The sequence below is a fragment of the Anabrus simplex genome, chromosome 12 (assembly GCF_040414725.1).
Source record: "Anabrus simplex isolate iqAnaSimp1 chromosome 12, ASM4041472v1, whole genome shotgun sequence".
In the NCBI taxonomy this organism is placed as follows: Eukaryota; Metazoa; Arthropoda; class Insecta; order Orthoptera; family Tettigoniidae; genus Anabrus; species Anabrus simplex.
In genome coordinates, this window is record NC_090276.1 from 65,245,302 (window position 1) to 65,258,169 (window position 12,868).

Below are 12,868 nucleotides of genomic sequence, written 5' to 3' on the forward strand. Positions count from 1 at the left end.
GTGCTTTGTGTGGAGTGTGGCGCTTTATGGGGCTGAGACTTGGACGTTGAGAAAAGAGGAAGAAAGAAGACTAGAAGTATTTGAAATGTGGATCTTGCGAAAGATGGAGAAAATCAGCTGGGAGGAAAAATTAACGAATGAAGAGGTATTAAAAACAGTTGATGAAGGAAGGAGAACGATATTGGAATGCATTCAAAGACGGAAGAAAAATTGGTTAGGCCACTGTTTGCGACGAAACGTTTAATAACCGAAACATTGGAAGGGATACAAGGGAAACTGAAGAAAGGAAGGAAGAGGTATCAGTTAGTGGAGAGTGTAAAGGTGAATAGAAGCTGTTGGAAGACAAAGAGAATGGCTGAAGACAGAACAGCGTGCAGAATTCATATGAAGACTTGCCGATAGGCAGATCACCAGTGATGATGATGAATGAGTGAGAAGTATACGTAACCAAAACTGCAGGCTGTGTTTGTTACCCATCCCGCCATTCCTCTGAAGGTGTGTGTGAGTCTTATGATGGGCTTCCCACCAAGGCAGCCTCAGTTCGAATCTCAGTCAATGCACGGGAAGTTTTGAAATGAAAAATCACTTCCCAGTGGTCCGGACTCCACGTACAATATTGGAGTTTACACTGTCAACAGTTACGTGAAACTAGAAGCTTGACTCGTCGAAGAAACGTGCTAACGTGACGTTTAAACAGCCAAGATACAAGGCGGAAGTGGGAAAGCTCTTCGTAAACGACGGTAGATGTTATAGAAGTTGTTAAATCCAAAATGGATCTCGTCAAAGGGAACAATAGATGGAAATTGATGAAAAATATTGAGGCGATAAAAAAAAATCTTTCTGTAGACGCCTATCAAGGAAAATATCAACTGCTGAAGTATTAACGAGTAATTTCCTGTGATGAAGATAGATCGCCCTTCGCGTACAAAAACATCCCATGGCCGTAGAAAATTTGGAGAAGTTTATTTTACTTCGTGAACGAATAGTGGAAGAAAGCCGATTGTTAACAGTGACATACTTCTATTTAGTTAAAGCAATATAAAATATGGTGCAATATTGAAATAAATGAATATCTTAAAGAAAACTATTTCAGTTGAAATATTTTACACATTATTTTCATATTACTTATTTCATTTAATCTTTTTCAGTTTGAGAAAATCCACAAGGGATGCTGCACTAGAAAAAGGGGTACAGTATGGTAACATCATCAAATTGATATTAATGTGCTTAATGCTATTCCAGTTTTCACACTATTTACCTTGAGATAAAATGAGCTTACATATTTTTAAATTTTGAAATTCCCCTGCTGTACAGTTATCCCCAATGAGGAATACTTTATTTTCTTTGCATATATTGTATAAATGGTGAGAATTGTATAAATTGTATATACAGTACTGTATTTAGGGGCTGTCTAATCGAGGCGGAAAGACAAGTTCGGCTCACCCGGGAGAGCGTGGGATCGATTCCCCATCAGAAAGTATAAAAATTTAGAAATGAAATGTCTACATCTGGAGATGCACATGACCCTGAGGTTCACTCAGCCTATTGGTCGAAGAAGTAAAACCCACGCCGTCATATTGAACACCCTCAACGAACATTTACCCGTAAGATTTTTTACCAGTAGCGTATGCTGGGATCAAGGCGTGGGCTAGCACTAGACTTGAGTTACCCCTTTTCGATAGTCGGTTTAGTGAATGTTAAGCCTTGAGCGTTTTGAGCTGCAGCCAATAGCCAACGGAGTAGCCTGCCGTGTTGTCAGGTTGTTTCACAAGCTACTGCCCTAGCCTCTGCCACTGCCAATACTCAACGCCTGATCAGTGGAGATGGTAGCCTAAGGTTTAGCAAATTAAAGACTCAATGGATAGAATGTTTGCCTTTGGTCCGATGGCCCCGGTTCAATTTTTAAACCCAACCTCCTGGTACTCTTTTAATTCCCCTGGCTTGGGGGCTGGGTGTTTATGACGTATTTGAATTGTACAGCACTACCAGCAGTCATACCCATCGTTCACCGGTTTCTTAGCTTCCTCGAGAGAGCAGTGGTGGTGTCCGACCCATGATCACGGGTTCTATTCCAGCCAACAAAAGAGAACACTAAACCTGAAAGATTGCATTTAATTTTAGCAGAATTACCTATCAAAAGAAAATTATAATACTCCTTTAACAGCAGCCCTGCAGTGTCTTCCTACAAGGACGTAGAAGTAAACGGGAGTGAAATACCAACACTCTTATCTATATAATTAAGTCAAAAGGATGAGATGAGGAAGTATATGCGATGATGAACGCATGGTTGTTCGTTAGCAGTGGCGATCTGACCGAGCGAAGCCTAGCACACATATGACATTCAGCACCAAGCTGCGCGAGGTGAGGCAAGGGGGAGAGGGACGCAACGCTTGGACTAGAATATCAGTCTCCGATGCTTGCTTTCAGAAATACGTGCGATGTTTTTCTCTCACTGCTTTCAAGTTTTGTAAATGGAACAATTAGTCAGATGCTTAGATTACACTAGATTATAATGTGCTTTAGATTTTTATCGTTCTCATTTGAGGTTTGGGCTTCACTGATAGCCTTGGCAGTATACGCCACTGGTTTTTACATTTGTTGTTCACTGCCTTCCCCAGTCTACTGGCATTCCAGAACACATGCGAGCTTGCCTTAAGATAACCTTAAAATTACATGCTGCCTGGAGTGAGATTAAATAATAATAGTACTTACTGTCTGCAGAACACAACGGGCAGGCTTCGTTACGAAACATACAGGAGTAGCAGCGCTCGTGGCCGCAGGTGTCAATGAGCTTCCTCTTCTTTCCCTTGTCGAATGGCATGTTGCAGCTAGGGCAGGTTCCTCCAGCAGCTTCACTTTCCAGAAGCCTCCTGATAGCAGCGAGGTCTGCAAATAACACAAGAAATCGCAATCATTACAAGTAATAAACTTCATTCCGGTTCCGTATTGACTTCAAATATCGAAGATGAAATTCTAAAAGAATTCAATTATATTAGGTCCACCTATTCAATACACTTGTGCCATTTATTAAATTGTCTGTCTAAAAGTCACATAGTTGTTTAAAATACCTTCGACCTGGCTAAGAGGCCATCGTCAGTAAAATAACAAAGAAGAAAGACATAAAACAAAAACAGTGATACATAAAAGTCCGAGATAAAAAATACGGTCAACAAATGTAATGGGAGTTTATGTTAAGATGTACACAGCTTCAATATTAAAAAATACATTCAACATGTACAATGGAAACTGTTAAAAATGCACATGGATTCAAACTTGGACAAAACAAAGTGTGGAGGTCAACACCGACCCAACCTGATCTATGCAAGCATAGGGCTAGAGGAAAGAGGACATCCTGGCTATACTTGTGTTCTCTGTGATGCAATACAACGGATCTTTTAAAAACTTCACCCCGTTTTCCAGAAACATGACAGATTAGAGCAATCATCAACTGTCTTCACTATTATTTAAGTATTTCCTCCAGCCAACTAATATTGTACTAAATACGGTTGGACCCACACTCTCAATTTATTTTGTCCAAGTTTCAATCCATGTACATTTTTAACAGTTTCCATTGTACTTGTTGAATATATTTTTAATATTGAAGCTATAAAGAGGTAAAAAGACGTATTGTCTTAGGTCGTGCTGCAATGCTTAAACTTACTAAGATCTGACAGAACCGGGCAATATCAAAAGCCACGAAGATACGCTTGGTAGAATCACTAGTGTTCTCCGTCTTTTTGTACGGCTGTGAGACCTGGACCGTGAATGAAAAATGAAATGGCGTATGGCTTTTAGTGCCGGGAGTGTCCGAGGACATCTTCGGCTCGCCAGATGTAGGTCTTTTGATTTGACACCCGTAGGCGACCTGCGCGTCGTGATGAGGATAAAAGATGAAGACGACACATACACCCAGCCCCTGTGCCAGTGAAATTAACCAATTAAGGTTAAAATTCCCGACCCTGCCGCGAATCGAACCCGGGACCCCTGTGACCAAAGGCCAGCACGCTAACCATTTAGGCATGGAGCCGGACTGGACCGTGAATGCTAAACACAAAAAGCGCATTGATACCTTTGAGATGTGTTGGTACGTGCACGCTGGACAGAAAGAAGAACTAATGTTTCCATTCTGGACGAACTCATCTTCCAGTGTGAGTGAGTGTTACCTCCAGTTCCTTGGCCACATTTTAAGAAGAGACGGAAAGAACTTGGAAAAGGTCATTTTGCAAGGCAAAATCGAAGGCAGTAGAACACGAGGAAGAACATCAAGTAGGTGGATAGATCAGACGAAGAAGATCACTGGTCTACCACTTCAGATCATTTTAAAGAAATGTGAAAACCGCTCAGCATGGAGACATCTTGTCAAGGTTGAAACAGGGAAATGATAAGAGTTACGCGGTTACGACGCTCAGTAATGAGCACAGCGACTAATGATGATGATTGAAGCTATGCACATTTTAGCATAAACTCCCATTGCATTTTCGACTATGTTTTATTTGGGATTTTCATGTATCACTGTTTTAGTCGTATGTCTTTCTTCTTTGTTATTTTGCTGCTGATGACCTCTACTGTAAGTCAGGTCGAAACATGTCCAAGGTGTTTTAAACAACTATGTAACTTTTAAACAGACCATTCAGTAAATGGCAGAAGTGTATTGAATAGGTGGACCTAATATAGTTGAATTCTTTTAGAATTTCATCTTAGAAACCGCAGTCAATCAATCATACATTGAATTATAAATATAAAATTAATAATGAAGAACTCAAAGTTGTTCACTCTGTTAATGACTTAGGGGTAATTGTTACAAGAAATTTATCTTTCAAGGAGCATATTAACACAATGGTTAATGATTCCTATAAGAAATTGGGTTTTATAATTAGAAATTCAAGAGATTTTTCTAACAAGTATGCACTTACCTTATTATTCAATAGTATTGTCCGATCAAAACTTGAGTATTCATGTATAATTTGGTCTCCATATTATAAATCTTATCAAAATCAAATTGAAAGGGTGCAGAAACGATTTTTAAGATATATTTATTATAAAAAATATAAGATATTCCCCTTTAGAAATTATGTTTCATATGGATTTTTGTTGAATGAATTTAATATGTATCGCTAGCCAGTAGGCGTGTAATTGCTCAACAAATTTATCTCTATAAGATGGTTAATGCATTAATCGACGATAATAGTTCGCTTCACGAGTTATGCTTTAATGTTAGAAAAGGAAATTTAAGATTTCGGCAATTGTTTATTACTCCAGTCTCCAAAACTGTATTTTTTAAGAACTCTCCGTTTATCAATATGTATGAAACTTACAATAACTTAATAAGTATCATATAGATCTTGACTTTGCTTATAAATATGACACATATGTAAATATATTAAAAGAATTTTTCTCTTCGAAGTGATTTGTTTATATGTATAATATTTACATGATTTTTGTTACAAATTTTTTGTTTGATTTATTAACAGGCTTCTGTATATGAGATATTGTTTCATCCATTTCATACAGAGCATTATCATCTCATTTACATAGCGTTTTCACATTTTCTTATTTTTGGTATTTCTATGTTAATTGTTCAAATAATTTGTAAAAGCCACCTATAATTGGAGCGTGTCTCTGTTGGTGGCACATTTATTAAATAAATAAATAAATAAATATACAGATATGAATAACACACACAATCTAAGACACTAGTTCGCTTTCCGGTAATAATTATCCAATTATTTCTATTTTTCATCTAACAATTTGCACTCTTTCTCATAAATATTAGCGGTTTTCGGAGAGTCGAGAAGATTTCAGTCCAACCGAAACAATTTTGCTCCGTGTATTCAAACAATACACGGATACAATTCGGTACCTCGAAATGAATAACGAAGTTTTCCTCGGTCGCCTCTTATGACAGACAGAAGGTACTATGGGTGTTATTCTACACTCACAGCGGGACCAAGGCTAAGGGAGAGATGTAAAAATAATAGAGCCCTATATCTTTACATTCTAACAACAACGAAGGTAGGTGATACAGGTAATATTCGATTAGGAAATGAAGTCTTAAAGAAAGTAGATGAATATTGTTACTTGGGTAGTAAAATAACTAACGATGACAGAAGTAAAGAGGACATAAAATGCAGACTAGCACAAGCAAGGAAGAGCTTTCGAAAATAAATTTGCTCACTTCAAATATTGATACAGGAATTATGAAGATGTTTCTGAAGACTTTCGTCTGGGGCGTAGCATTGTATGGAAGTGAAACATGGACGATAACTACCTCAGAAAGAAAGAGAATAGAATCTTTTGAAATGTGGTGTTACAGAAGAATGTTAAAGGTGAGATGGATAGACGGAATCACGAATGAAGAGATACTGAATCGAATTGGTGGGAGGAGATCGATTTGGCTAAATTTGACGAGAAGAGATAGAATGATAAGACACATCTTAAGACACCCAGGACTTGTTTGATTGATTTTTGAGGGAAGTGTGGGCGGTAAGAATGGTAGGGGTAGACCAAGGTATGAATATGACAAGCAGATAAGAGCAGATGCAGGATGCAGTAGTTACGCAGAAATTAAAAAGTTTAGCACAGGATAGGGTGGCATAGAGAGCTGCATCAAACCAGTCTCTGGACTGATGACTCAAACACGCAACACAACACGTTATCTAGAGGAATCTATTCTGTGTCATGTACGTATGTCTATTGAAAGAACGCATAACTATGTATTTTAGACCGTCATCGTCATCCCCTGCCTGTCGTAAGAAGCGACTGATAGCGGCCACATGGGCCAGTAACTTGGGAGAGAGGATTGGTGACCACGGGGCCCTTAGCTGAGTCCTGGCATTGCTTCCGCTCATTTGTGGCAAGGTCCTCACTTTCGTCTATTCTATGTGACCTCCTTGGTCAACTCTAAGTTCTTTTCCGACCCCGACGCTATTAGGTTCCGAGGGCAGGGAGTCTCATTTTCACGCCCTTCGCGGCTCTTGTTTATCTTATTTATATTTTTTGGACCCTTTCCATTTCTTTCTTCTGATTAGTGTTAACAGAGCACGGGTGCCCAGTTGTACTTAACAGTAACCACCACTATCAATATCCCACCATCAAGTAGTTACTTTCCTGTCCGACTCGTTGGCTGAATGGTCAGCGTACTGGCCTTCGGTTCAGAGGGTCCCGGGTTCGATTCCCGGCCGGGTCGGGGATTTTAATCGCTTCTGATTAATTCTTCTCGCTCGGGGACTGGGTGTATACCACCACAGAAACACGCAATAGTGCTTACATCCCTCCATAGAGGGTTGGCGTCAGGAAGGGCATCCGGCCGTAAAACAGGGCCAAATCACATGTGCGACGCAGTTCGCACCCGCGACCCCACAGGTGTGGGAAAAAGCGGCAGGAAAAGAAGAAGAAGAAGAAGAAGAAGAAGAAGAAGTAGTTACTTTCCTGCCCTTCCTGGAGAAGAAACCATCACGTTGTACAAAAACAGATGACAGAAGTAGGTCTACTAATGCCAGATCCGCTAAGAATACCACTTCCTATTCTGTCTTTGCTGATGCACGCTCTGGTGTGTGGATTCCATTGTGTGCGCTTCAGAATTATATTTCTGTAGAACAGCTAGGCTCTTTCATGCGTTGGTCCATTCTTAACATTCAGTATAACATGTCACATGTATCTTCTACTGAATTTTATACAATAAACTTAGAAACTTAGAGTTAGAAACGAAACTCCATCACAGTGTCTTGACAAAGTACAGTCGTCTGAAAAATATGTTTGGGGTAATAAGAAACCTTAGGTTCCGAACAGAAGAACCACAGTACGATAAATCGATGTATTTTACTGTAGTCATTATCTGTTTTAATTTTGGCTTTTAGCCAACCGACCATACAGCTAGCTTATAATATACTGTACAACATCAATAAGTATGACACTGATTAATCTTTGTGTATGGAACTGTAACTAGATACACACTGTGAAGGCACCAGAAGTTGAAATCAATACTCAAGCTGTTGTACGGAAGCACTGTCATTAACAATGTCTGTGGATCTGATCACTGGGAACTCAGATGTCTGAATCCCGTAGAAATTGTGGTGATGATGATGCTGATGTTTGTTATTTAAAGGGACCTAACAGCTAGGTCATCGGCCCCTAATGGCACGATGTGAACGAAATGAAAATTCAAAATTCATCCAATGACTAGACTATAAAACGAATAACGATGAAAAAATGATGGTGAAAGAAAAACAATCAGTGGATCCTATTCACTATTACTATTTTCTGCAGTATAAACCGATGTTGGTTCGGGAAGAGATCGTTGTTCGATTTCATTTGTAGCTGGGCAGTAATACGCTATAGCCTACTCTGTGTGTAGTCTTGGAGCTGTCATTATATTATGTTTGCTTTAATGAAAGCTCTTTTTGTCGATAGTCCGCCGAGTTTTTGTCTCGAAGGCCTAAACTTCTGTTCCGGTTTTATGGAAGGGAATTGCTGCAATCCTAGATGGAAAATACGTAGGTCGAGTCATAAGTCATGGCAACTATTTTTTTTCTCGCGAACAGGAAACAACACGGAAAATCTAAGATATACATTTGGAAAGGTACGGTATGCACTTGCGTATGATGCCACTAGATGGTGTATGTACACAACAGTGTGGGTCTAAGCATGTCCCCAAGTTCAGTGTGTGAGTGAGAGCGTCACAAAATGGAAGTCCCTGGGCCCACGTGACTATGATCTAATCCCCAAAGTCAATAAGTCATTACGTGGACAACAGTTTGCTAACAAAGAGGACATCGTAACAGCAGAGAGTTATCACACGTTAGCGATACACATGCAGCGAATTGTATTCAGGGCCTGCCCCACCGCTAGCAACGCACAGTGGAATTATTGGGTGATTATTTCGAAGGTCTGTAACCAGTGGACACCTGTCCTTTGTACGTAGTTTTATATATTTGAGGCGTCTAGTATCAAAACCGGCCAAGTCACTCAAGGCATATTTTTCAATATGGACGAAAAACCTGTAGAGACAAAGCAATGATGGTCAGAAAAGATTTTTTTTCACAGTTATATCCTTAATGGTTTAATATTTAAGTTCCGCTGTTTTGAGAAATCTGACTCATAATTAACCCATCTTTTTTTGTTAATTTAAATTTTGACTTGGCCGTTTTTGTTGGAATTTTGTACAATTTCACAAGGTATGAAAGTAAATCTTTCAGTTCACCACTCGGAACAATATCCACGTTACAGCACACAATAATGACAAAATACGAGCATACCGGAAATAGGATTGCTTTGGCGCCAATGACGGTAAGAAGCCCGTCAATACGTAAATCAGTGTTGCAAACGAACAAAAAACAAAATATTATGACTTCAAAAAATATACATTACAAGGAACGATTTTGCCTACTGATATTATCACATTGTTGCTTAATGTAACAACACAAGGTTCCAGATAATAATGCTGCATCATAAAGATTGTCGCTCGTTCCTTGACTTGGCCGATTTTGAATTCACTGGCTGCATGACTTGGCCGATTCTGTTGCACGACCGAGAATTCAGTGCTCTATAACATGAAGACATGGACGATTTTAAAGCATATTCTTGTTTCACCTGATAGTGCTATACTTCTACTTCAAATTGATAACCATAACTCATTTTCGTAAATTTTGTGACTTGGCCGGTTTTGATACTAGACGCCTCATTTGCTGTCTATACCATAATAAAACAATGTTTACCAATCGCCTGTGTTCTGTCACTTTTCTACGAGAATCTCCTGAAGTCAGAATTTGTCTTCAGGCACTATGCATAAGTACATGCCCTATATTTCCAAATGCATATCTTAGATTTTCTGTGTTGTCTCCTGTTCGCGAGGGAAAAAAAAAGTTCCGATGACTTATGACTCGACCCTCGTATATGTCTAACTCCTTAATTGAATGGTCAGCATTGAGACCTTCGGTTCACAGGGTCTCGGGTTCGATTCCCGGCCGGAACGGGAATTTTAATCACTCCTGATTAATTCTCGGCAACTGGATGTTTGTGTTTGACCCAACTAACACTACCCTCTTCAACAACATACCACACTATCAAACACCACAGAAACACGCAATGGTGATTACATACCTCTACATAGTGCTGGCGCCAGGAAGGGCATCCGGCCGTAAAACAGAGCCAAATTAACTCCGCAGATGTGGGGAAAAACAGAAGAAGATGTTAAATACATAGTTATGCGTTCTTTAAATAGACATACGGAGATGGCAGACAATAGATACTTCTAGATAACTTTATTGTTATTACCAGTGGAATGTAAAGACAAAGGACTCTATTATTTTAGCATCTGTCCGTTACCATTGGTCTCGCTGTGGGTAGGGGTGGTACAATTACACTCACGGTATTCCCTACCTGTTGTAAGAGGCGACTGAAAGGGGCCCAGCGACTCTTAACTTGGGAGCGTGGGTTAGCGATCACGGGGCCTTTAACTGAATCCTGGCATTGCTTCCACTTACTTGTACCAGGCTCCTCACTTTCATCTATCCTATCCGACCTCCTTTAGTCAACTCTAGTTCTTTTCCGACTTTGACGCTATTAGAGCATTCGAGGCCTAGGGATTTTTTTATTTATTTTCACGCCCTTCGTGGCCCTTGTCTTTCATTTTTCCAGGTGTCTGATCCCTTCCGTTTTTCTTCTCTGATTAGTGTTAATAGAGGATGGTTACCCAATTGTTTTTCTTTTTTAAGAACTTGCTTTACGTCGCCGTGACACAGATAGGTCTTATGGCGATGATGGGAGAGGAAAGGGCTAGGAATGGGAAGGAAGCGGCCGTGGCCTTAATTAAGGTACAGCCCTAGCATTTGCCTGGTTTGAAAATGGGAGACCACAAAAAGCCATCTCCAGGGCTGCCGAGAGTGGGGTTCGAACCCACCATCTCCCGGATGCAAGCTCACAGCTGCGCGCCCCTAACTGCACGACTAACTCGCCAGGTTAATTGTACTTCATCGTAAAACAATAATCAACACCACCACCTGTGATCATTGTTGGGAGAGGCTGGTCGTCCAATTATACTTTCTCTTAAAACAATAACGCATCTTTCAACTGCTACTACTAAAACGTTTGCATTCTGTCCCTGAAGTTGAAGGCGGGCCGCCTAGACAGTAAGGGCGTCTCTCAGGTTAGGGAGATGTGATACGGTGAAGGTGTTCGGAGAAGGTGAGGGGGTTGTCGACCGTGGCCTATACTAGGAACTGCCTCGGCATTCGCCCTAGTGTAGGAGAATGGAAACCACGGAAAACCATTTTCAGGACAGCCGACGGTGGGGACCAGCCGTTTTCCGTCTCCCGAAAGCAGTTGATGTATCCACAAAGACGCACACAAAATGCTTCAGTTGTGTACACTAATTTATTTACAAACTGTTTTACATTTGTCACACATCAATAAACTACCATATTGAACAACTGCCCATCACGAAGAAGAAGACTGCTGCACCAGACGCATGCCAACTACCAACTCAACAAAACCAATTCACATACTTCAAATACTCGCTAGCACGACTTTTACACAAGTCACATTAAAACAACAACTGTTAAACAATAACTCAACTCCACCATCAAGACCGCCTCTTTATATTTGTTGCCTGGCCAGGCTTCGAGAATGATATTTCATATATCTTCTCGTAAATTCTAAAGTGCTTAATAGCCTAGTTATAATGTAAAGGACTTTCTACAACCATCCGGTGTCAAATATACGCCATTCTGGAGATTACAGTGTGTTGCACAATATTGTAGTGGATTATACATCATATATACAGGGAGTAATAAATTATATACTATTAATTACGTGTTCTTACATTAACTAAACTCATATTAATATATGCATATAGAGCAAATGTTTCATGACATAACCTCACAAATAATACGATCGTCCGTAAATAATAATACTAATACTAAATGGATGTAAACACTTCATAGCCATACCATGGTTTAAAGTACATTGTCTTCAAGTTATATCAGTGTGTTACACTTGCGCCACAGTGGCGTAGAGCCACGGCCATCCCTACTCTGCTCGGATGGTCGGAGCGCAGAGCCGTCGAACTACGAACCAGCCGTGGCCCACTCTGCAATCGCCGACCCATCTTTCTAAAAGAAAAAAAAAGCAGCAGGCATTTGTAATGCTGAATATCTTATCTTGCGTCCTTATGCGCAACGTTACGAAGCAGATTTTTAATTAATGAACTTAACCGATCTGTAATAAGCATCGATTATGAAGGTGCGTGCAATCATTACGGAATCTACTTAGAAATCAGGTCAAACAAAAGACTTATCTTGAGAGACCAAGACACCTGCATTAAATGTGAAGACATTCACTGGACGCTCAAGTACTATAATACACAATGTAACGCTCGCTGTTACATCACTCATAATTGGTCAGTTCGTTGGCAAGCAGCAAGAAGGTGTGTGCGCATGCTTGTAAGGTAAGAGTTTTCATTGAGCAGAAGGATGTCAGCAGAACCAACCAATTAGAGTGGACTACCTCGGGCGTGACGTCATGCTTCACAGGCAAAGCTCAAGGACCGTGCAAGCTTCGAGAATCGACCTCTTTGCTATCCACTGGCTAATGGGAAAATTGAATGATCTCAACATTGCCATTGTGTCTCAAAAAACTACTGTGCGAAATAATACGACTAACAGCTCTTGCTAGAAAGCTTCAGTTACTTAAGGTTCAATAACGTACAAATAATTTACGAAGCATTATCGTCTTCAATGGCGGTTAGAACTTCACAACACGGGTTCGATTAACTGGAAGTGCGCGCCCTTATCTTCTAGGATGGTTAAGAGCCCTGTGGGTGGGGGCGATAGAATATATCCACGGCATCCCCTGCCTGTCGTAAGAGGCGACT

The 12,868-nt window shown here is 40.2% G+C and overlaps 1 protein-coding gene across 2 annotated transcripts in view; it reads right to left on the minus strand.

The window, feature by feature from the left end:
* The window catches only part of rols (rolling pebbles), a 385,580-nt gene that overhangs the window by 82,152 nt on the left and 290,560 nt on the right, over positions 1-12,868 (minus strand). For both annotated transcript variants that reach the window (XM_067156406.2, XM_067156407.2), the window contains exon 2: positions 2,713-2,886. In XM_067156406.2, the coding sequence (XP_067012507.2) occupies positions 2,713-2,886 (174 nt within the window). The remainder of the gene's footprint in view (positions 1-2,712; positions 2,887-12,868) is intronic.